The 26,430-nt window shown below is 38.7% G+C and overlaps 1 protein-coding gene across 1 annotated transcript in view; it reads right to left on the bottom strand.

Moving 5' to 3' along the window:
- Positions 1 to 11,403: 11,403 nt before the first annotated feature.
- LOC101175668 (probable flavin-containing monoamine oxidase A) overlaps positions 11,404 to 26,430 on the bottom strand; it is an 89,981-nt gene continuing 74,954 nt past the window's right edge. The window contains exon 13 of the mRNA XM_023960791.1: positions 11,404 to 13,012. Coding sequence (XP_023816559.1) covers positions 12,679 to 13,012 — 334 coding nt within the window. The 3' untranslated portion in view covers positions 11,404 to 12,678. The remainder of the gene's footprint in view (positions 13,013 to 26,430) is intronic.

Genomic DNA, 26,430 nt, shown 5'->3' with positions numbered 1-26,430 from the left:
TTTTCTTTTCTTTTCTTACCCCCCCCCCCCCCCCCTTTTCTTGCTGGCAGTTCTAACACGTTCAGTGCCTTAACCATGTAAAGCATCAGAAAATCCACAGAAAACATATTATTTTTTAAATAAGACGTTTTTCAACCCGTTAATGAAAATCACAAAAAACAATTTGCAATGTCATGTAATTTAGGAGATATGGACAGTATGAATTATGAAATGTTGGGTAATTTGTTACATTTTCATTCAGAACAATGTTAGTTTAAGATGCAAACATATTGACATGAGTGTTCAGGGAAAGTACCTTATTTACTAACTTTTTCAAATTTGATCCACACATGTGGCGTTAGCCTACTGTATTATGAATAATTAACTAACAAAACTTCGCATTTCTTCAATACAACAAATAGGCATTTAAAAAATTAATAACAATAGATGGGCCATTCTCAATATAAACTTTATAAGCACATTGCATCTGTTTCCTTCACATAGCTTTTCTGTTGTTAATAAAGAACCTGCAGTGGTATTTCTGATCATATGCATTTGTTATTTGAATTTGGCCTCTCCAAAGTTTTTGACATGTTCATGTGGCATTTTTCTTATTAACCCTTTTGCTATCTTAGACAACCCCACCCTTACTTTGACATAAAATCCCTACCATGACAAAGGTGGATAAAGGTGGAAAGATGTCATGTAATCCATGGACACCAGTGAAGATCACAAATCATTGAAGAAAAAAGGTTCAGCGCACTGTCTAGTGGGTCTAGTGACCCAACTTCCAATGTTAAAGTGCCTAGGATAGCACAAGGGTTAAAAACATTCCTATGGTCCTTGAGCTGTATAGGCCCCAGCAGGTTAACCCCCCCCCCCCTGCAGCGGGTTTCTTTCAGCTAGTGATCGGGCTCCATGAGCCCTGCGACAGACTGTCCAGGGTGTACCCGCCTTTGCTCAACAGTACCCGTCCTGTTGGGCGATTTGTTTCAGATGGTTCAGACGGGTGCCACGTTGCACCGCACTGCTGCCAGACCTTTGTGCCACACCCGTTGTTCAAAACGTGCCACTGGACCTAAGATCGCTTTTGTACCATCGACTTCACCTTGAAAATGGCCGCCTCAGCCACAAAACGCGTTCTGTGTGAACGTAGCTAAATCCTGACCCGTTATCCTAAACTTAACCTTTTATCTGGGTCCATCCAGCCAAGAAAAAAAACTTCAGCACTGGCCGCACTTATTTGGAAAAGTTTGTGCGAAAAGTCACTATCTGTCTGGCATTTCATTTTATTTGCTGTGCTAGTGAATTCAACAATCTGCTTGTGCTAGCATCCAATCACTTCTGAGACACAGCCTGTTAAAAATACTAGTTGTCATCCAGCACCACCAGCAGGCCACACCCACTATCAGCTCAATAGTGAGCACCTGTGAGACTCAGCCAGGAACTTACTTAACTCAGCCAGCTTGCATTCCCTTCCCCCCTCCAACCTCTACCAGGAGAAGAAGCAGTCCCAGCCAAATGCTCCCACAGATCATTCCATGTCCAGCTAAGTGGATGCATCATAGATGTATGTTTTATTATTATCTTCAACCAACAATGGATGATGTATCATTGTATTCATTTGTTTCTGCATTTAATTACAGGCAAAATCACCCCCAACTCATCAGTTCAATCCAAATAAATAAGATGCCTGTGGAGATTTGGGAGTTCAGTGTTTGAATGTGCACCCCACCTAAGATGTTCGATGACCCACACCAACTAAACAGTTTTCTTTACAGCCAGTGCTGCTTACTGATGCAAAGCATAAGTTATAATGTAATTTAAAGCATTTTCCATGGGCTGATCACAGTTCTTTTTCATGTGTAATTTTATCAAACAGCAGGGTCTGGTAAACCATTTGTTTTGTCATTCCACACATTGTTCGGAAAGTGTCTATTTGGAACCAACAATATGTCACTTTTCACCGTTTTTCTATCGCTGAAGATAAAAGTCTGAGAGTAGAGACTGTCAGGCGGTGTCGTTTGTGCCCCCACTTGTGTCGAGCTCTTCACACATGCAAGACACATGCACAAAAGACTGAATCAAGGGCGTAGCTACTCAACTCGGCACTAACGGCCACACCCCTCTAAAGGAGATTTTGGAAACTGTGGCTCCAGGTAGACATGAAGAGTTGTTTTTAAGACATTTAGGTTGTAGGATTTTTGTTAAAAATGTTAAAATCATAATCAGAACACAACTGGGAACGTTTTTTTATTTTAAAAAAAGTGTCATGGGGGACGTTAATACAATGCAGCCCTGATTTAAACTCGAGAGTTGAATCAATGAGAGAACGCATAAAGCAAAAGACAAATAATATGAAGTTTAATGCAGGTGGAAAAAAAACAAACTGTAGGAATATTTTTAGTTCCCAAAGTACTTTTGACATTGCTATCAGTACACTGCCAACTGTCTCTGTTATACATATTTACTCAAGGTTAGCGTGCATAACTGGAAGACATGCATGAAAAACACCTTTCCACTTGAATTGCTAACTGGATTCTGTGCATTAAACAGGCAAAATAGTACCCCAATTCAATTTTGTGTGTTTGCTGTTAAATAATATGCAATCTTGGCATTTCTGGCAGAACGCCTTGAAAACTGGGGAAAGTCGATGCAAATAGATCAAGTTTCGACACGCAATGTGATTTATCAAATGTGAAGCAGGGCTGTAGCTGCTGTTTTACGTCTATACTTTGCAGCTGTAAACTGGCAGAATTCACACTCAGATGGTTTCACTCATTGTTTCAAGAAGGAGGAGTAGACACTGGAAATGGAGATGGTGAGAGCACCTTTTGTTGCTCCTCCTGTACATGTTTTGTGACATAGGATTTTGCATATTCAGCAGTGCAATCCCTGCAATTCTAGGTTGTGAAAGGCTTTGAATGTGTAGAGCAAGATTTTGTATTGACTGCTGTATGGAATTGGGAGCCAGTGAAGCTGTTGAAGGATAGGTGTGATGTGATTGATGGAGAGAGTGCGTATGATGATACGAGCAGCTGAATTCTGAACCTTTTGAAGTTTATGGAGGTTTTTTTTTGGCAGTCCAAACAGAATAGAGTTGCAGTAGTCCAGGCGAGAAGTAACAAGGCTGTGTACGAGGACAGCAATGGACTGAGGAGTGAGGGAGGGCCGGAGACGTTTGTTGTGTAAATGGAAGTAGGCTGAGCGGGTGATGTTGTTAATGTCAGAAGTGAAGGAGAGACTGCTGTCGAGGATGACACACAAACTCTTTACCTGAGGGGAGGGAGAGATGATGGAGGTTTCGATAGAAAGAGAAAAATGATTGGTCTTGCTCAGGATGGATTTGGTGCCTGTTTTACTGCTATTGAGTTTTAAAAAGTTTGAGGTGAACCAGGATTTGACTTCATTGATGCAGTCAACCAGCGCTAATCGAGGCAGTGTGGAGTTGGGTTGGCTGGAGAGATAGAGCTGGGTGTCATCCGCATAGCAATGGAAATGGATGTGGTGTTTTTGGAAATTATGACCAAGCGGGAGAAGGTAGATGATGAAGAGGAGTGGACCAAGAACAGAACCCTGAGGAACACCATTTGTGATAGGGACAGAATGAGAAGTGAAAGATTTCAGTTGAATAAACTGACTTCAGTAAGGGGCCGGTTTACCTCGTGCTGGTTTGCGGCGCCTTCCGTCCGTGAAACCAGGGCTCGAATCTGGGCTGCTCCCTATTCCCTTCTCTGCTGCTGTGCCGAAGGGCATCCGGCGTAAAAACTTTGCCAAGTTAACCATGCAACTCATCCTCGAGGGAGGGTTGTTTCGCTGTGGCGACCCCTGATGGGAGAAGCCAAAAGTGGAAGAAAAAAAACTGACTTTGGTCAGACAGGTATGAAACCAGGAGAGGATGGAGCCAGAGATGCCAGTGGAAGAGAGACTGTTCAGGAGGATGGAATGAGAAACTGTGTCAAAAGCTGAACTAGGATCAAACAAAAGGATGATGGATAATAATCGTGATGGCTGACTGACATCACGATGGAGAGACACCATCATGATGCCACGCTGTAAGTCAACACCATAAGCCACGGTTACATGTGCAAAATATCTTGATCGGATCAATGGACATGGGCCCAGAAAAACCTTTTCCGATTTTAACTAACGTTCACAGTGTCACACTTTCAGTCAGAATAAATCATTCGCACATGCGCAGTAGTGTTTGAAATACCGGAAGAGGAAATTAATTCCGCCGAGCGGCTACATACATAGATATCTGGCAGCTCGGTAATATACGAGATGATCTTCTAAAACGTGCTTTTATTGTTGTTATGGTTATAACGAAGCGCCTGTTCGCTCATTTTAATTTTAATCTGTGTGGTCAGTGCTTTTTTTCGTTTAAGAACCCAGCCGGAAGAAGCCAGGGCTAGGAGAAGAACATTAAGCCTTTGATGAACATAAAATCCATGCGGGAAATGCGGCAATCTGCATCCTGGCTGCACGTAAATATGTGGGAATAACATCAGCCTTTATTTTGTCGGGCCACGACTGGAAACACAAATCCACGTGATTGTTTGCATGGTTTCTAAGAACTGAGCGACATTTCAGCTTTGAAAAGCTCACACACCGCCCCAAAGCCGCTGTGTGTGAGCTGGCGGTCCAAGCTCAGCCCGGACACACACTTTTACCGGGAGACCCGGTTCTCCTGAGTTCTGTAGCTCGTTCACCTAGAGCTGCAGGACAGATTGCAGTCCGAAGTATCCCACACATAGGGCACAAGTAACAAAGCATCCTCCCTTCCCCTCAAACATAAAGCTGTAAGTCTGTCTGCTCTGCTCAGAGACACGGTCGCTCGGTCCACTTGACTAATCAAGTGCAGGAGCGGACTACTTCTTTCCTATTTTGTTGGTTAAAGTCACTTCCCTCAGTTTATGCTGGATCATCGTGGATGAGTCATCAGTTGGGAAATAAATAAATAAAGTGAAATAACGAAAAATAATTATATAATAACGAAAAATTAAAAATTAGCCGCCCCGACGATATCATTGTCCATCACGATGGTATACTGCAAATATCGTCAACTGCCAATTTAATGGACATCACCCAACCCAAGTCATTTGTGATTTGTAGAAGAGCGGTTTCAGTATATGAAGGGGACAGAAGCCAGATTTTAAAAGTTCTTACAGATTATTGGAAGAAAGATGGGCATTAAGTTGAAATTATACAATTTTCTCAAGTATCTTTTAAATGAATAGAAGGTTGGAAACGGGACAGAAATTACTGAGGTCTGGGATGAAGTATGGGATCGACAGCAGCAGTTTTCAGAGCAGAAGGAATAATTCCAGAGGTGAGGGCAGCATGGATTATGTTGGTGATGAGAGGACAAAGAGAGGGAGCTGTGGCTTTAACAAGGATAGTGTGCAGTGGTTCAAGCTGGTAGCTGGAAGCTATGGTAGTAAATGAAGAAAACGAGGAGTTAGATGTGAAAGACGGAATGGAAGATAGAGATGGAGCAGAGTAGGGGGGAAAATCAGAATGAGTAAATGCTCTAAGAAAAATGATGTAAGAATCTTACATGATAACACAAAGCATTACAAGTCTGAGGATGAGAGAAGCCATCTAGGCTTATTATTGCACAAGTCAAGACCAAGCACAAAAGCTTTACTTGAACTGACATCGTTGAGGTAATGGATGTTGACCCTATTCATCCTCTTTACTCCAGAAGAGTGTCACGGTGCCTCCGTCAGCTGCCTCCCCCTCCCTGCTCCCTGATTGGAACCAGCTGCCCTTCATCAGCTCTTCACCTGCAGACCTTCTTAAGGAGATCCACCCCAGCATTCTACGCCAGTCCGTTACACTCTCTCCGGTGCCTACGCCTGGCCTCAAGTTGAGTCTCGGTTTTGCCAAGTCAAGTCACGCACTTACCTTGCCTTGTTCTACGCCTTCAGGTCTGTTCCTCCACGGGTACCGCTGGTTCCTCCAAGCCTCAAGCCGCTCAATCCACGCAGTCTTCCTCGCTGCGCTCGGGATCGCTCGCCACTGCGCGTCCTCGCGCTCACTGAGTTCCCGGTGCAGATCCACAGACGGTCTTCCGGATTCCCCACTGGAGCTTCATGCCACACTCTCTTGCTTCTAAGCTCAACGCTTATTCCTTGGACATTTAATTGTGATTAAACTTACAACCAAGTTCCTGAGTCTGAGTTTACTTCCAGGTTTCAGCAACTGGGTCTCCTACGTCATCGACACCATGACAGAAGAGAACCTCAACATCTTCATCTCTGCTTCCTCCTGCTCTGTTTCCAGTCTCTGCATCAGAGTATCTAAACCATGTGTCATAGTCAAGGCCTGCGGGCCACATCCAGCCTGCTGTGCTATTATATCAATTTAGATAATCTTATGTTGTTATAATTGGCCCAGCAATATGTAGTTTTGTTAACTAACTAACTACATATCAGATAATGCAGTGCTTCAGCTGCCTTGCTGAACACTAGTGTTGCCAGATTGAGCGGTTTCCTGCCCAATTGTGCGGCGTTAATTCTCTTGATTGCGGGCAAAATTGCTTTGGCCGGGTTTGGGATCAGTTTGTTGGTTCCTGATTGAAACACGTCTCAACAGGGATGAGACATGTTTCAAATATCCTTGAAAAAAAAGTCCACTAATCTGTTCTATAAAGGTAACTTATGTGAATGACTTATAATAATTTTTATACACAAAATCTCTGTATTGTGCGTGTTTCTTTTATAATTATAGCGCAGGCTGCAAGGTGAAAAAGCGCACCAAGCTAAGCCGCACTGCAGTTGTAAACTGGGTTGATTACATGTCTTTAGTTTGCTCAGTTTATGCTAATTATGTAATACTTTATTCATGTTTTATGCATTGTAGACATTTGTCATTTGTCTATGTCTAGACAAATTACATTTTGTCTATCGTTTCTGGTGTTAGTAGCATATCTGACACAAAGCTGCACTGGAAAGACAGAAGTAGATGCCAGCAATAAAACAGATGAACTTTTTGAGATACAAATACATAAACGATAAATCGTTTATAAAATGATGTAAGTTTTTTAGAGGATTGTTACTGTTGGTGTTGAACAACTTATGAAAACACTAAATGTTTTTGGAGTAATCTCAAGTGATAAGTTATTTGATCCCATATTTTTAATGTTTCAATAACGCCTGAAAAATGATATTCATGATAACAGGTTTTTAAATATCAAACCACTCTGATACAGGACCTCACACACCAAACAAAAATGAACTTGATGCAAAAAGAAATAATGCCCGGATGAAATGACACAAGAGTAAAAAAAAGAACAAGAATAATTTAATTTGTTTTTGCTGAAAAGCACAAATTTTATTTAAATTTTCAGGCTTTTTGTTGTTGTTGATGTTATGTATGGTGTTCATATAAGTATAATATTGACAGGATAAATTTTGATGGAAAGAAATATCTTTTGAAATATTTAAAAATTTGTGTATAGTTTTTATATTTAAAATGACAAACGAAAACACATTTGACTGATTTTTCTTTAAGTGTTTTCTTTTTTTCAAATTAGTATAATCTTAATCTCCACTGATTAGGTTTTTTCTTTCATGAAAAACTTATTCTTATTTACCGAGCCCCGATATTGAACGAGCCACCGTGGCAACATTCTTCAAGACCGCAGTATCATTAAGATCTGACCTCAACGGTTCTGCTATCGGTACTGGAGAAGTCGCATTTTTTTGTCTCACAAAATAAAAACGTTATCTGCCAAATTTAACTCACCAAGTCAGTCAATTTTCCGTTAATTAATGATGATATTAATTTCTGTATTCTCGCTGAAGAGGAGATGTCTGTCTGGCTATTTGTGTGTGCGGGGGGCGGGGCTGTTGTTCAGACAGCACGCGGCGTGTGCGTAAAATTAATATAATCTGCGCTGGAGCGCCCCGACAGCCCGACTATCATGTCAACCTGCTGCATGATGACCGTATTTTAGCGCTCTCTGTGTGGGAGGAACGAGAAAATACAACTCTCATTCGTTCACGTTGGCTCCGCAAACAACGAGTGACGTCGTTCACCGTTGAGTACTCTTCTGCGCATGCGGGTCAGTTTTGGGTCGTCTCACGGTCACACTGGAGACCACAAAAGTTCGTATTTACTTGGAAATGTGAACGGTCTTGCAAAAAATTGAGCATTAAGCCTTGCAGTGTGAACATAGCCAAAGAGATTGAAACACGGACGTCAGAAATAAATGCAGTTTTCACTGCGGGAGTTGAAGCAGAGACTCTTTCTGGGATGATCTTATGAACTCAAACATTCATTTAATTTGTTTTATATTTACATCATGACAGCAATATGTCAAAACATTGCTGTTTATTTTTCTTTAAATAACTTCTTTTTTCATGTATTTTACTTTTCAAGTTAGAAAAATGTATGAAATAAAATGTTTTGTTAAAAAAACATTGTTGCATACTGAGGAAATAAAACTCTTTATGTTCTTAATTTGTTATTTATTTAATTTTGGTCCTCAAAAAGTATCGATAAGAGTATCGTTAAAATACTGGATCGATAAGCAGTATAAATAAGAGTAGTAGTACCGTTAAAATCTTAACGATACCCATCGCTATTTAAGAATCAGTTTTGCTATGAATATATGAAACACAATAAATTCTATTGTATTCAGTGCTCAGTTCTTTACATACTGTCAGTTGACATTGTGTTGATGATAAGATGATAATGATTGTGAAAAATACCATCATAATGCACAATGACGACAGTGGCTCAGGTGGTTGAGCGGGTCGTCCAATGACCGAAGGGTTGGCGGTTCGATCCCTGCTCCCACCAGCCAAAAAATGTTGTTGTGTCTTTGGGCAAGACACTTCACCCTCCTTGCCTCCAGTGTGGCTCCAGTGGTGTGTGAATGTGTATGAATGTCCCGGTGATGGTCAGAGGGGACGTAGGTGCGAAATGGCAGCCACGCCTCTGTCAGTCTGTTCCAGGGCAGCTGTGGCTACAACCGTAGCTTACCATCACCAAGTATGAATGAGGAGTGAATGAATGATGGACACACTGTAAGCGCTTTGAGTGTCTTGAAAAGCGCAGATAAATCCAATCCATTATTATTATTATAATAATTGTATGTAAAAAAGCGTCCAAAAAACTGGCCGCTATGTTAGGGGGCCTGTAAAAAAATCTCCATGGGGCCCAAAATCCCTAGCGGCGCCTCTGTCGATACCCCTGCTCTAAACCAACAACATGGCTGCTCTCACCATAGTCGTCTGCAACTTTCCTCTCATTCCCCAATGTTCTGTTAATCAGGGGTTCGTTTGCCTTTGTAAAGTTAATGTGCTGTTTTGAAGGATTGTATGCCGCGACATTCTGTGGACTTTAATAAACTTTTTTTGGGGGAAAAAACGTTCCTTAAGTTCTTGATGACACCTTTTGGTCACATATCACATCTTAAAACCTTCCGCCAGTCACTTCAACCTGCTTGCACACACGTTTGCACCTCTTTTCCACCTTCTCTGTTTATCTGGACTAGTAACTCTAAATACTTAAAGCCCTTAACCTTCTTCACTTCTGCTCCCTGTAACCTCAACATTCTACTTTCTATGCAGACTCTTGTCCTGCTGCAGCTGATCTTCCTTTCCTTCTCAGAGCCAACTTCCCCCTCTCAGGATGTTCCTCCTCCTGCTTCCTTTTATCACTGCATATTACAATGTCATCTGCAAACGTCATGGTTCTCAAAGATTCCTGTCTAACCTCATCTGTCAGTCGGTCCATCACCACAGCAAACAAGAAGGAGCTCAAACCTGATCCTTTGTGTAGTCCGAGCTCCACCGATCTTCACTGTTACACCTATAGAACATCTCGTCACCGTCTTCCAGCGCTCATCCATGTCCTCAACAACTCCAATGTTCTCCTCTGCCTATCCAGACTTCCTCATCTAAAATACAGCTCTTCTCTCTACATCCTGTCAACTCTATCATGTTATAAACTTAATATTGAATACCCAAATAAACAATGATGCAGCAGGAATTTTAATCTTTTTCTCTTTTTGATTATATGTCATCTACATTGAAATGTGTAGCAAGACCAGTTTTCAAATTAGCTTATATGAGTTTAAACGTTTCTCATTTTTCACATCATGTTATCTGTTTTTTGGTGTCAATTAAATATTGATTTAGGTGAGTTTAAGGATTTTTGACCTTTGATTTTGCTTGTACAGTAAACCCTTGTTTTTCGCGGGGGGTTACGTTTCAAAAAGAACCCGCGATAGGCAAAATCCGTGAAGTAGAAACATTTTTTTTTTTTTTACAATTATTATACAATCAAATACTCTATTATACATTGAAAAGACAGAACAAACCATTTTACAGGCTCAAGCATGTGTTTCACAAATCAAAGTACTTTAGAAACGTTTTTTTCAACAAATAACGTCTGTACTGTACTGTCAAATAATAATTTTAATCATCAATGTGAACAGATGGCTTTAAATTGCTGAGATTAGCCCCGCCCACCGAGACCTGAGTAATTGGATTAAACGGGAGAAAATGTAAAATGAATATGATAAAAATACAAAGTACAGTCTGACAAATAGTGACTCAGGTGTATTTCACTGCTCTTCAGACTGAACCGCTGCATCCTGACTCCGCTCTGCAGTGTTTTCTTCTTTTGAAGCCCGCGGTGCAGCTGTGTTTGTTCGGGAGAAGAACATAGTGATAGGCAGTTGTTGTCACTATTTTTTCTTTTTTGCAAAAAGATCCTTAAACACCGACATGCCACCATCGATTATGTTGGAGAACTGTAATGAACGGCTCATCAAAGGGTCCCATTCCTGAGCCACTCGCTGAAGTTCAGTGGCCATTCTCCCCATGGTTGCTAAGCGACCAAGTGTTAGTCCTTCCTCATCTTTCGCCACACTTGTGTCCTCTTCTTCCTCTTCTCCTTCATTTTACGTACGTGTACACATTAAACTGCAACGTTATTGACGCACAGGTAGAGAAGAAGCGGAGTGACTTTTTAGCCAATCAGAATGCAGAACACAATGCACGATGCAAATCTGTGAAGTAGCGAAACCGTGAAAAGTAAACCGCGTTATAGCGAGGGATCACTGTATTTAAATAATATAACTTTTTGAATGTTAAAAAAAGCCTTAAAAACTATACTATTTTGTTTTAGAATGATGTCTGAAGTTTTAAATAATATGTTGAGGTCTCATGTGCATCTGTAACCTTGTGCTATCTTAGATGACCCCACCCTTACATTGACGTGTTATCCCTACCATGACAATGGTGGATAAAGGTGGAAAGATTTCATGTAATCCATGGACACCAGTAAAGATCACAAATCATTGAAGAAAAAAGGTTCAGCGCACTGTCTAGTGGGTCTAGATGACCCAACTCCCAATGTTAAAGTGCCTAGGATACCACAAGGGATAAACAGGCTGTGGCGTAGTTCTGTGTATAGAGTTGTTTATGGTCAAAAGCCCAAATTACACTGGAAACAATGAATTATTTATCCAGCACTGTTGCCTGAAGGCAAACTCTAAGTGAAGTGCAAGTGCCTCGGCAGGTGTAAACAAGAGACCACAGTAATTACAGCAGCATGATTCAACTTTTACAAGAGATCCTTCACTGAAAATAAGAAAAAAAATACGCAATATTGTTGTAGCTTTCAGAGTAAACACAAGTATAATGGCAAAAAATGCTAAAAATGTCTCCTTTTGTTTTTGTTTTTTGGGCTTGGTAGCTGTCACGGCCTTAAAAATGTATGACTGTGTTTCATCCTAATCTTAAGAGAATCAAAGCAGTTTTCCTTCTGAATTACTAATGAACACTAGTGACTCTGGGCAAAGACCACTTCATCATTGCATTGGCTGCCCTTTGGTTTTTAAGTGAATCTAAGAAAAACACAAAGCCATATGGAATTTATTTGTTTAATTGTCCACTTTTTCCTGTTTGTCGCAGAATATGCAACCTAATTTGCCGTTCATCAATAGCGTATATAATCTTAATAATTTGAAATAAAATGTTTTTGTCTCTGAATTTCAATTAAGAATGTAAAAATTTACATCTCAGAGTAAAGTTATACCCATCACTGAAATATGTAATGAGCTGCACACAATGACAAAAAACAGCATTTGATGGGAAAAAAGCTTTTATCACATGTGGCCATTAAAAGAACACAATTTCACTCTTTTTTTATCCAAGTGGGGTTGAAATGAGACAACCAGATGGATTAGACTGTTTTCTCATTTCTTAATTAACTTGCTCAGAAAATGAGGTCTTCAGCTGAACCATTACTCATTAGCACTGCGCAAGAAGTTGCATTTAACTTTAAAGACACAGGATGTATCTACCAGTGCAAAATGGTTTTTGAAAAAAGCTGAATCAAGTAAAAAAATGATTGAGAGAGATCTAGTGATCAAAATCAAATCAAATCCCTTTTATCAGATCTGTAATTGAATGATATCAACTAAGTAGCATATTGTGGAGCACTGTTGTTGTGCAAATGGATCATCAGAAGATTTTCAGTCGATGTTATGTGTGTTCAGGAATCATGACAATCATTTTTAACTTAACATGAACACTAAAGCCGGAACTCTAGCCTGAGTAACCTGAAAGAGCGTTTTTACAATCTAAAAAGAAAAAAATCAAAGAGAACCTTGGTGATCTGGACAAGAAAAAAAATCCTAGGGTTTTGCAGAAATGTAATTGTTTGGAGGTTGTGTTAAATGAAATTTTTGCTCTGTGACAGAATATTTGACAAGCTATTGCTTATCTTAGTGAAAACACTTTGACGCTGAGTCAGGAGCAGAACACCACTTATTGTGAGCGCAGCAATAACTGCAGATTTTCCTGAGAACAGAAAACTGAGTTTAGATGTTGGGACTTGGTTTGTTGAGCTCTTGACGCTGTGCTGCAGAGCTTCAATCTCCTCTGCAGTTAACTCCACATGCCAGAGTTCAGTCAGTACTTCCAGGGCTGCTCGCTGACCAGCCTGCACTGCACCACTCATGTAGCCACACCACTGTGTGGCTGTCTCTGTTCCTGCCCAGAAGATCCTGTAAAACAGCAGCAAAAAACATAATCCTTGTTACCTAAAAGGTAAAATGCTTAGATAATACTTTTTATAAATATAAACTTGTGTGCAACTTTCTACATCTCGCCAAATGTCCAGTGTTCCCATGACCAAGGGTAGTGCGTGAAACCCCTTCTCAATTCATACTCACTTCATTGAATGGGGCTGATTGTTTTGAGTGTTTTCCGTGCACATCAGAAATGCAAGAACAAACTATTCTTTTTCTTGCATTTTTTTCAAGGATAGAACGTAAGCTTGAATATTTTATAGTTTGTACCATTTTTGGAACTGTCTAAAACAAAAAATAAACCATTTGTTTACAGATTAAAACAAAATAGTGTAGTCTGCGGGGAACTGAATACAACCTACCGTAGAGCTTATCGTGGAAGATAAATTACTTTTTTCATTCTGTCATGCCGTCTTAAGCAAAAGCTGGAAACGACCAGAGAATTGTACAAAGAAATGATTCACTGTTGTTTAGCACTGCAGGGATTGTTCACTCAAACAGCACAACACATGGTGCTCCTCATCTACTTTGCTTCTCCTCCATTTGTTGACATAAGACAAACAGTTCCAAAAAAAAACTAAACGAGAAGCAACTGGTTTGGTGTCAGCATACGTTCATGTTGTAGATAAAGTATTTAGACCAACTGGCATCCACCTAACCTTAAACTAACAAGTATGTGATGTTCTGGCTAGAACATGGCCGATTTTATGGTTGTGATTTAAATTGAAGTAGTCGTAATTTTTTGGGGTAAAGAGAAAATTGGGTCAACAGCTGCTGTGCCTGAAACCAATACATAAGAAAAACTCTACTACAGTGTTTTCCGCACCATAAGGCCCACTTAGAATTACTGTGAACACAGTTAATAAAGTCTGACTGACTGACTTATCTCTGACTCCTTTGTCTTGCGTAATGAGTCACATAGTTCAGTATATATGACAATTGGTTTTTTTTGCATTTTTCTCTTGCTGTGGGCGCTGTACTCAGCTCTTTAGAGCCCTGTTTTTACCTTGTTTCATTGTTTACAAGTGTGCTTTGTGTTTGCCCTTTGGAGTTGCCAGTGCCTAGTGTGGTTTTTCACATGGGGGGACTACTTTTGTAGTTCTTTGGATTTTTGACTTTTTTTTTCTGGACTTTTCCGAGCTTCCTTTAGGAAGCCGCAGCTCCAGCCTTCTCTACGCAGAGAAACCAGACATTTCTAAAGAAATACGAAGGAGAAGAAGAGGCTGCAGGGCTGGAGGAAAGCTCCAGGGCAGGAAACAAAGGTATAAGCCATTCATACCATCCGTCACAATGGGCAACACTGGTTCCCTCTTCAAGAAAACTGATGAGTTGATGGCGTTGACCAGGCTTCAGCCCGAGTTCAGCCCTGTGGACTGACCTTGGACTCTATGGTTTCCTTGGAGGAATTTAAACTTTCCCCCACGGACATACATGAGGCGGAGAGTGGAAAGAAGAAAGGCAGGGGACTCCCAGTGTATGTGAATGAGTTTCCACGATGAAGACGTGCCACCCGCAGTCCCTCCTGCTCAACAGTGAGGACTTCATTTACCCCCCCCCCCCCCCTTACTGCCACCCTCCCCACATTCATCCAGTACTTTAAGAGCTAGGCCAGGGGGAAGAAGATGCTGGATTTAGGCTGAATCCATACTCTTCCCCTACCTCTCCGGCTTCTCCCTACACCTCCAATTTAGGCATTTGAAGGGATGGGGTGTCAGAAATTGTCTTTTTTAAGGGTAGAGCGAAGGGACATCAAGTTCTGCATCCCTCCCTCTGTGCTCTGAAGCACAGACATTTACATTTAAAGTGTAAGTAGTGACCAATCGTTTTAGCATGACTTTTTAAAGTTATAAAACCAATGTTGATGTGTTTCTTTCCGAGCAAGGCGCTGACGTAGATGACTGGCGAATATTTATGACGTCATCGAGTGTTAGTGCCGTCCGAATTTGAAGACATTGTTTTTCCCTATCTCTCTGTTTGGAGGGCTAAATGTAGGGGCAGGGAGAAGCCATAGGGGTAGTTGAAAAAATTTGATTCAGCCTTACTGCCTTTCCCTCCCCCTGCTTGGACCCTCTGATCAAAATCTGATGCATGAAAACCCTATTATTACTATGCACAGTTTTTATGTATCTATTTACTTGTTTTTTTGTTTGATCCAATATCTAGTAGGTTGTAATTATACTACCACCTGTCTTTTTCTCTTTGAGCTGCCATGATGAGCGAATTTCTGACTGTGAGTTAAAAAGTTTAATTCAAAACAAAAATATTCAGACACCTTATAGTCCAATCATAGTGCTGAGAACATGGTAGTAAATAAAAGAGAAATGTTAAAGCTTCAATTAGTGTTCCAATTTGTGAATATGTGTTTGAAGTGACGACCTGTTTAAAGGATGTTGATGGAGATAGACCAGGCCTCACCACGGGCTTATTTTTTTAAATGTACAATGTGAGATAAAATTGGAAGAACCTGAACAAAAGTGTGTGTAACCCTTGTGCTATCCTAGGCACTTTAACATCTGGTGGGTCATCTAGACCCACTAGACAGTGCTCTGAACCTTTTTTCTTCAATCATTTGTGATCTTCACTGGTGTCCATGGATTACATGAAATCTTTCCACCTTTATCCACCTTTGTCATGTAAGGGAGAACATGTCAATGTAAGGTGGGTTCATCTAAGATAGCACAAGGGTTATAAAGGAACTTGCTGCTGAAATCCAGAAAGAGACAGAACTTTGAGGTTCCTTATATTCAAGTTCATTCAACCCCCCATTCAGCTTGAACCTCGATGCAGCATTCCACCTTCTACGGTTATTACATTCACTTCAAATGTTTGACTGGTTTGAACTAGTTCTTAAGTGAAAAAACAGATAAATGGTAGACAGGGGTGATGCATCAATAGTGAGATGTAAAAATGTCAAATCTGGAGCTGTGGGGAAGCTTGTCTTTTTTCCTGTGCAGGATAAACAAGCCATTAGTTACTTACAAAAATGTGCACTAAGTTGCAATCACCTGGGAATTGTAACTGTACACTTGGGACACTTGAGAATACCCCATTAACCTATAAAGCATGTTTTTGGACTCTGGGAGGAAGCCTGAGTGCCTGGAGATATAAGTGCTGGGGCAACATGCAACTCCGTACAGAAAGGTCCCAGTCGGGATTCAGACCAGGGCCTTCTTGCTGTGTGGTGAGAATGCTAACCACCGTGTAGCCTTGTCACATTACAGCAAATACTTATTTCAAAGTGGAACCATCTGGAAGAAGCACTGACCAGGCAGAAGAAAGCAGCTATTGTGGTCCTCTCACCATTACTCCATTTCTTTGAAATGTAACTGACATTTTCTCTTTTTAACCAAAATTGGAGAGTTTTGAATCTCTGTTGCATCAATGTTTACTTCTTTTCTTTGGTTTTAGTCTGTTTGCATTCACACTTTTATCGTATCCAAACATGGTTCCCCTGTAAGTTAGTTGAGTCCTTTGTTTTCATTTATCTGTTTGATTAGCTCAAAAAACAAATTGTGGTGTGGCCCAAGCAGCCCTGGTTTGAACACACTTTTGAGATTCCAACAAATGTTCGACTCAAACTAGTGAAGGATTCTTAGTTACGAGTCTATATATTTTTTAGCCCTGCAGAAACATCTGCCTTGTCATGTCCTTTGGCACAGGGTGGTCTGTCTTTTTAAAACCCAAGTGACATGTTAGTTTGCATTGATTGAAGTTATTCAGATTCCATTCCAGTTAATCCTGGACACTGCCAGAGCTGCTCTGTGTCACGCATTTCTTGGTGCTGTTGGAGGCTGACAGATTTTCAGCTTGGTCAGCAGGCGTTTGCATACTTGCTTATTGCAGTGATGCGGCCCTTTAGGGTTAGTGGATACCAGACTAAGAGGCACTGAGGAAATTACAGTTGAGTGATAAGTTCAAAACCTTTCCTTCCCTTTCCAAGAGACCATGACTTACTTAAAAATAAAAACATCTCTAATTAAATTAAGCTTGGTTATGAGAATTAGTTCAAATAGGTCTTGTTCTTTAGCAGGAGTAAGAGAAAGTTTGACTTTGACATAAGGGCTGAGGGTTTATGTCTGCACTGATGCAAATCTTTTATATCCATTAGATGCTAAGAAATATATTGTCACATTCAAAAATACATGAAAACAATAGCCTTCTAGTCAGAGCTATTCTTAGGAGTAGAGATGTTCAAAATGTCACATAAGATGTCAAGGAAAACAAGAGGCTTTGTTAGCCACAACAGACCTGAGGCACCTTTTACAGGTGAGTCACCCCAAATCCACGCAAACATATGAACACCCACTGTTTTACCGTCAGATGAGGAAAACTACTGAAGTAAAGTAAAATATCTTTTTTATAAGTTAGATAAAAAAATGATTTTTACGACTGAGTATTAGGGCCACCAAAATATATATATATATATATATATATATATATATACATATTATATATATGTATACATATACATATTATATATATATTTATATCTTAAGAGTAAACTTACAAAATTAAAGTTGAAGTGAGCATACAGTGGGGCAAGAATACCACGCAGCTGCAGACAAGACCAACAACTGATGGGAAGCTGATCTTTTTTATTTACGATTTATTCAAGTTTTATTCAATGATGGGTGGCTTGCAAGATTCCTGCAAGCTGTCCATTTCCAGTTCTTTTTCCCTATTTCCCTATTTTGGTTTTCTTTTTCTCCACAAAAGACAAGATCTCCAAGTCTGTGTGATGCTCCCGTCTGAAGAGATCCAGTTTTTCAACGTTCTTATGCTACAGTAATGCAACAGACTATTTTCTTTCCTCTTTGTTGTTTTCTGTTAAAACAAGAGTTTTAATGTGGAGGAGGGAACGTATGTAACACTATTTTGATTCCCCTTTGGGGTTCCTTGTGAAATGACAGTTAGATGATGTAAGGTGGCATATGGACCTCTGAGTATGAAAATGAAAAGGGGAGAATAAAGTAGCAGTCATCTACACCCAAACATTTCTCTGAGCTCCCTATTTTACATTTGAAACTCCGCATTACCGACACTGAACCCCGAAACAAAACTGAACAACTAAACTAACTAAAATTTGGTTTTGAGTTCTTCTGGGTTCATTCTTTGTTGCTGAAACCTAACCGGAAATAAAGCTTCACAAAATGCCCCACATCTTTCATGTTTGAGCACCGCTCTGACAAACAGACAACTTTGATGTTTTTTCTCATAAATGTATGACTTTAAAAACGCAATTTTATGAGAAAAGTCCTGTTGTTTTTAAAAATATAAATGTATGACAATATACTAGTAATTTAACAGTTAGGACTTTTTACTCCTAAATTTAGGACTTTAAAGTTGTAATAAAAAAACTTTTTTGTTTGTAAGCTGACCCTAAAACTCCATTTTATATTTTAACTGATTTAAAAAAAAAAAAGAAAATAAAAAAAACAACACAAAAAAAGGTGTGTCTTTATACCTGCTTTGTTGGTACCTACATCTTTTTTTTCCTATCATTCTGGTCATCCAGCAGTTTGTGTTTTAGTTTAAAGCAGCAAAGTCTCAAACAGAAAGTGATTGTAAATGAGTTAATTGAAAGTAAGTGTGATGCTGCCAAGCTTCCATAGCTGTGCACAGTAATGACAGTTGTATCACTGTTTGCTGGTGGCAGGGGTGCACTTACCGCAAATTGAGCAATTGCCTGGGGCCCCTAGAATGTTGGGGGCACAACTTGGGGGCCCCTAGAATGTTGGGGCCCCCAACATTCTAGGGGCCCCTAGCTGAAAACTTAATAAAAGTGTCTAAAATAAATTTTATGCCCATCATTCATTAACTCTTTCCTAAAAACACACCTGAAAACACTGAACTTGCATAAGACTAATCCTGTAAAAGTGTTTCTTCCATTTCTGAAGCAATGGTATATTCCAGTCAACTGGCAAGTTAGCGAGCAGAGGCAGCATTGCCAACTGAGCTTTTTATGATATTAATATAAAAACAATAGAGCCTTTGTTCTATGAATCCAACTATGTGTTTTTGAAAGGATTCTTGTTGTTGGTGTTGCACAAAATTAACCCTGTTCATACAAAATTAGAAAAAACAACAAAAACTTTTTGGAGTCATCTCAGGTGATATTTGATTTAGTTCCAGATGTTTTATTAATTCTTGGAAAATATTAAACTCCTAAGAAAAGGTTTTGGAAAATCAAACACCTCTTTTTTACGTTTCAAAAGGACATTGGTAACGCTTTCTTTTACAGTACAGTACTTACAGTGTACTTAAGTGGTATTTACATGGTACTTATTGTGTAACTACTGGGTACTTTCAGGGTACTTACATGGTACTTTCTATGGAATTTACTGGGTACTTACATTGTGTTTACATGGTACTTTCTATGGGAATTTACTGGGTACTTACATGGTACTTTTTTGTGTCTACTCTGTACGTACCGTGTATTTATATGGTACTTTTTGGTTCATACCTATGTGGTACATACTAGGTATTTATAATATTCTTACTGGGTATTTACATTTTGTGCAAAGGTGTCTTTTATGGTACTGTATGAACAAGGTAAGTACAAATAAAGTACCTTGACATTTAGGTCTGCACTCGCTGCATGTTTCATGGTATTTACCATGAATGTACCATAGAAACTACCCCTCAAGTACACTAAAACTGTAATGTAAAAGAAAGTCAGCCCTATTTCCACTCTATTACATGGTACTTTCAGTAGTAAGTACTGGGTATGTTCACTTGAATATTACTTGGTACTTACCCCTTAAGTACAATGAAACTGTACTGCAAAAAGAAAGCAGCCCTATTTCCACTCTATTACATGGTACTTTCACTACTAAATACTGGGTATGTTCACGTATTACCTTCCTGTACAGTGTACATACACACTTGGTCTTCTGACCTTACCAAATGGGACAATGCTAACTTGTTGGTAAAGGTCAAATAACTGCATTGTAAAAACATATTCCTACTTCTTGTAACATGAGGCAAATTTAAAGAGAAACAAGAGAGCAGTGAAAACAACAATCTTTAATATGAAACATGTCTGCAGCATACAGTGTCATCACAATGAAATACGTTTTACGTACAAAACAGTACAAAGGAGCATTCCAAAAAACACATTATTGGCCTGAGGGTCGTGCTTTTTGTCCGTCAAAGTTCTTTCAGCAGAGTTTGGTAACAGTGCAGGACTTCTTCAGGGTTTGTAACTGCAAGAAAATTCACAATATGAGCTCAAATGAACATAAAAAGCATAACGACTTTGATGAAGTACAAAGTATATTTTACTTATTTAATCATTTCTGTAATGAGTTTGATAAATCTCTGTGTATTCCTTATTGCTTTGACTGAAATGCTTGAAATTAATCAATTATCCTCATTTATAAACATGATGGATTATTCACAAGTTTATATTTTAGTTACATAAACAAAAACAACAAAAAAGAAATCAAAGGAAGAAAAATCAAAATTGCCATAAAAAATCTAATTTGTTTAGACAAAGAATGTCAAAGTAATGTTTTAATTGGAAATTACTGTGTGTATTTCTTCTTTATAAATATTATTCGCACCTACAATAAATAGGCAATTTCAAATTCAACACACAGTTACTCAAAAATATGTTTTAAATTTTCAAACAGTTACATTCACTGTGTTGGGTGGTATTGTTGTCTCTGTCATATCTGAAAATAAATAATTAAATTAAAATAAAAACGGCGAAAGAAAAGAAAATGGGGAAAATGCAGTTAAACTATTTAGTAATGTAAATAATATGTCCACTTGGAGGATTTAACTTACTTTGCTTACTCTCCTGTGGCTTCACGGATTCGTCTGGGATGTCTTCTTCACCATAGCTGATCTAAAGCGGTAAAAAGACGGAAGTACGTCATCATTATTTTAAATAAACGCCTTTCTTTGATTTTCCCAGAAAGACGTGCGCTCAGTCAAACGAGCACAGAACAACAGACTTTATCATTTAGGCTACGTGCTTGTTTTACAGTGGCCCCTCTCCTGGTAAGTAACAACAATGTTTGTAGATTTTCATTACAAACTTTGAAAATTTATACATGAACTGAATTATTGCAGTAAAGTAGCAGACGTGCTCTTTACGTCACGTTTCAAACACAGAGAGAGCGAGGTTAGCTTCTTTATAAAGTCTGATCAGTTTAAATATTTTTATATAATGTATCCAATATTTACAAAAACAAAAACATTGGCTTACCTGCAAAATGAAGAGAAATTCAAACTGTTGCGCGCGCCTCGAGGCTCTCCGGATTAATGCACGTTTACCATGGGGTTTGTCATGCTGCATTCAAGTGCGCTGGGAATTTGCAACTTTGCTCGCCCCGACCTACTTAACAAAATACACACTCGGGGTGTTTTTAGTATTAAAAGTAAATATTTAGCCTTGTTGTTTTACATATTTTCCTGACATTATATTTTAAAACAAGTTCATATTTAGAACAATATTTAAAAAAGTCAAGTTTTGAATAATTTATTATCATGTTTATAAATGAGGATAATTGATTAATTTCAAACATTTCAGTCAAAGCAATAAGGAATTCACATAGATTTATCAAACTCATTACAGAAATGATTAAATAAGTAAAATTTATTTTGTACTTCATCAAAGTCGTTATGCTTTTTATGTTCATTTGAGCTCATATTGTGAATTTTCTTGCAGTTACAAACCCTGAAGAAGTCCTGCACTGTTACCAAACTCTGCTGAAAGAACTTTGACGGACAAAAAGCACGACCCTCAGGCCAATAATGTGTTTTTTGGAATGCTCCTTTGTACTGTTTTGTACGTAAAACATGTTTCATTGTGATGACACTGTATGCTGCAGACATGTTTCATATTAAAGATTGTTGTTTTCACTGCTGTCTTGTTTCTCTTTAAATTTGCCACATGTTACAAGAAGTAGGAATATGTTTTTACAATGCAGTTATTTGACCTTTACCAACAAGTTGGCATTGTCTCATTTGGTAATGTCAGAAGACCAAGTGTGTACCGTATTTTCCAGACTATAAGTCGCTCCGGAGTATAAGTCGCACCAGCCCAAAAATGCATTATAAAGTAGAAAAAAACTCAGAAAAGTCGCACTGGACTATAAGTCGCATTTTGACGGGAAATTTATTTGACAAAATCTGAGACCAAGAACTAATAACTTGCACAACCTCATGACACAATCATAGCAGACTGTTTATCTCATAATTTCACAGTAAGTCATTCTCATACTTATTTATTTATTCCTTTAATGAAGCATCATTGTCCAACTAATTCTCTGTTTTCATCCTGTATTTGTAGAAACAGTTGTCATTTTTATTGCATTTCTGAATCTATGAAATCATTGGAAAATAGAATATTATGTTGTTAGCCTTCAAGATCTTACTGTAAAAAAAGTTTGCTGATTATCTGAGTCACTTAACATACTCTTAACACTTAACATACCTCATACATCAAATTTAGCCAGGAACATCATCTCTGTTCCTCACAAATGAACATAACAGGAGGGTTAACAATGTATTTATTTCAATTTATCTCTAATATAAGTCGCTGCGAAGTATAAGTCGCACCCCTTGCCAAACTATGAATAAAAGGGCGACTTATAGTCCGGAAAATACGGTATGTACACTGTACAGGAAGGTAATACGTGAACATACCCAGTATTTAGTAGTGAAAGTACCATGTAATAGAGTGGAAATAGGGCTGACTTTCTTTTACAGTACAGTTTCATTGTACTTAAGGGGTAAGTACCAAATAATATTCAAGTGAACATACCCAGTATTTAGTAATGAAAGTACCATGTAGTTGAGTGGAAATAGGGCTGACTTTCTTTTACAGTACAGTTTTAGTGTACTTGAGGGGTACTTTCTGTAGTTAATTCATGGTAAATACCATGAAACATGCAGCTAGTGCAGACCTAAATATCAAGGTACTTTATTTGTACTTACCTTGTTCATACATGTGGTAAGTACCATAAAAAGACACCTTTGCACAAAATGTAAATACCCAGTAAGAATATTATAAATACCCAGTATGTACAACATAGGTATGAACCAAAAAGTACCATATAAATACAGGGTACGTACAGAGTAGACACAAAAAAGTTCCATGTAAGTACCCAGTAAAGTCCCATAGAAAGTACCATGTAAACACACTGTAAGTACCCAGTAAATTCCATAGAAAGTACCATGTAAGTACCCTGAAAGTACCCAGTAGTTACACAATAAGTTCCATGTAAATACCACTTAAGTACACTGTAAGTACTGTACTGTAAAAGGAAGCATTACCAGGACATTTGCTTCAATTTCCACTGTTGTTCATTATAGGCTAATAAGTTAAACTAGAACTCCTATAGTGTTAAATTATTTGTGTGTTTTTTTTTACTCGCTTTTTTTGTTGTGGTTCTTATGCAAAACATCTGTGTTTGTTAGTTAAGTTCAAATGTAGTCCATTATTTCCTGTTTTTTCTCTGACTGACTGTAACTGGATGTAATTATTGTTCAGCAGCTGAAATGATGAAACTTTAGTCACAAGCTATCACTATATTAATCACGTGTAAATAATTGTGTCTTTGAAACGTTTGGTGTTCTTGATTGAATTGTTTTGCTGCTTCAAAAACAAAATAAGCACAAGGATCTGTTTTCCCCATTTCCACTTACTCACTATGATGGTGATTTCATTTCCCTTGAAATTGCATGTTTGTGTCTTTCGGGGTCTTGTGTTACAGTGACATCCCTACATTAGTAGAAAATAAAACATTCTACCCACCATTTGGTTCACATTTTATCTGAAAATGTCACCAACCATAACAATACTAATTATGGGACTATGAGGTAAAGCGGTCGACCTGTGATCGGAAGAGTTTCTTGCCCCCACTCGTGTCAGCGTGTGGGCAAGACACTGAACCACATGCCTCCTGGTGGCAGTGTTAACTCTTGTGCTATCCTATGGGGTCACGATGACCATTGACATGTTCTCCCTACCATGACAAAGGTGGATAAAGGTGGAAAATTTCATGTAATCCATGGAAACCAGTGAAGATCACAAATCATTGAAGAAAAAAGGTTTAGCGCACTGTTGACCTAGATGACCCCACTCCCAATGTCAAAGTGCCTAGGATAGCACAAGGGTTAAGCAGTGGAGCTGCCATCAGTGTATGAATGTGTGTGTGAATGGGTGAATGGTACTGTGACCAGGGGCACCGCAATGGATTTTGGACTCCATGTAAAGAATTTTTACAGGGCCCCTAACACAGCAGCTGTTTGATGCTGATAATGCATTATGATGGAGGGGCAGTTGGAGGTTGACAGACTGATGCTGCAGCTGCTGTTTCCACTGATAAAGCTGGTCTTATTGAATAAGAGCAGCTTGATAAATGTTTGAATGGATTGATTATTTAACTAATATATTAGTGACATTTAAAAATCTATTTTGCTTGAGCTACCAATGGTGAGAGAAAGGAGCTAGCTTTTAGGTAAATTCCATCATTTTCTGACACAAACTCACCTTTTTTCTGAAATACTGGGTGACACATTTTCCATCCATCAACTCCTTTTCCTCTTAATTTCTTTTCCCTCCTTTCTTTTTTTTTGGTATCCGGATTTTTGAGGCATGTCATCTTTATCTCACACACTGTTGCCCTGTCTGTCACAAACCGTGTGCCTGCGCTGCAGACGTTGAAGTTTCCAAAACAAAAAAAAATATTGCTACCATGACATTGAAAATGAAATATTTATGAATATATATTGGTTAATGACTCTGAAATTATTTTTTCTGTTTTATCATTTCATCATCGTTACGGGCCTCTGTGTCTCTTGCATTCCATAAGAATTTTCAACAAATGTTAAATGGTTTTGGATACATTTCATTTGGCACAGCTTTATTTTTATAAGCTGATACTTGATTGTGCACATATTAAAGAGTAGAACAATGTCCTTCTTTCACAAATTAACAGAGTGATTCAAAAGTAAAAGGACAGTTTCTATTGAAAACTTTCCTGACACTCTTGAACTTCAATAGTCAATGGCACCCGTTACCAACACCAGGAGTGGGGGTCAAAGCAACAAAATAGATTTTCTGTTGAAAACTCAAGAAAATGCCAACGACAATGAACACACGATGCTTCTCTTTAGCCGTCCAGATTGCATCTGAGATGCTCATGCGTTCTGCATTCATTAACGCCCAAAATAAACATAAATCAAATTTGTGCTTTTCACATTTATTCAAAAATATATACCTTTAATACTTGAATACTTGTACAGTTTTATTTTTGTGTTTACCACACAACTGTTGTCACCTTCTGACTGGTACTTAGACAATACGAATAAAATGTTATCTCTGAAGTGGCAAATGTCTCTTAAAGGTATCTTAGTCGACTCTTTACTGTATGGATTCCACTCGTATAAATTAACCTTGAGCTCTCCTGCAGATTCCTAAAAGCTCTAAAAGGGCTCTTTCACGGCCTCGTTGCTGATGCCCTTCACAAACTTTGAAGTATTTTAGACATTTGCACCCAAGGCTCCCTATGCCTCCAGGAGGAGCAACCTTTTAAGCACTGTGTCCGCACAATCATGTTTCACGGTTTTTTCTTATGTAATGTAGTAGCTTTTAACCCTATCATCTGTGTATATTGCAGAATCATTCAACATTCAAGATCTGCACTGAAGTGCAGATAAGGACAGTTATTAGATTCCTATCCTACTTCTTTTCTCTCCAATCTTCAATTACCGGTACATTTAAAGATGATCAATTAAGAAACATTGTTTAGATGAGAGAGCAATTCCTATTAAAAGCTTATAACAGTGGGGTCTAACCAATCTCCTATCAAATCTAGTAATCTACAGACTGACTCTGATTTTCTGCTTAATTAAACACAACATGGTGGAAGCACCAAAGTTTGTCTTGCAATTGAATTTCCTAGATGCGTTTCAAGGTCATTTATTGTCTTTGGGGATCTAATTCCTATGAGATCAAGGAATGTGAACGAGAGCTACCATGCTCTTGTTGCTTGAGCCGTGTTATAAAATGAGTTTCTTTCACTCACTGGGGCTACATGTCATTATGGAATGCATTACTCCTCTTCCCTGCAGCCCTTCTCTCTTTCATTTGTCCTCCTGATGGCCTATTGCTATTACTGAAGAACTGGACAACCTTGTTTTCTTTTTATGACTGACTTTAATGATTCATGTACAATAGTTGCAATTGAGGATTACATATGTTTAAAGCACACTTAGATTAAAAACATGAAACTGTTTGTAGAGGCCATAAATATGAATAAAAAAGTGCATGATTTTTGCATGAATTGTCATTGTTCCATTTTCATGTTTGTGTATTTTGCTTTAATACATAATCAGACAAAGTGACTAGGAAACATCACACAGATTAAAACAGCTGC

The sequence above is a fragment of the Oryzias latipes genome, chromosome 12 (assembly GCF_002234675.1).
Source record: "Oryzias latipes chromosome 12, ASM223467v1".
Taxonomy (NCBI): Eukaryota; Metazoa; Chordata; class Actinopteri; order Beloniformes; family Adrianichthyidae; genus Oryzias; species Oryzias latipes.
The sequence above is the reverse complement of the archived record's forward strand: the minus strand, read 5'-3'. Positions and strand labels throughout refer to the sequence as shown.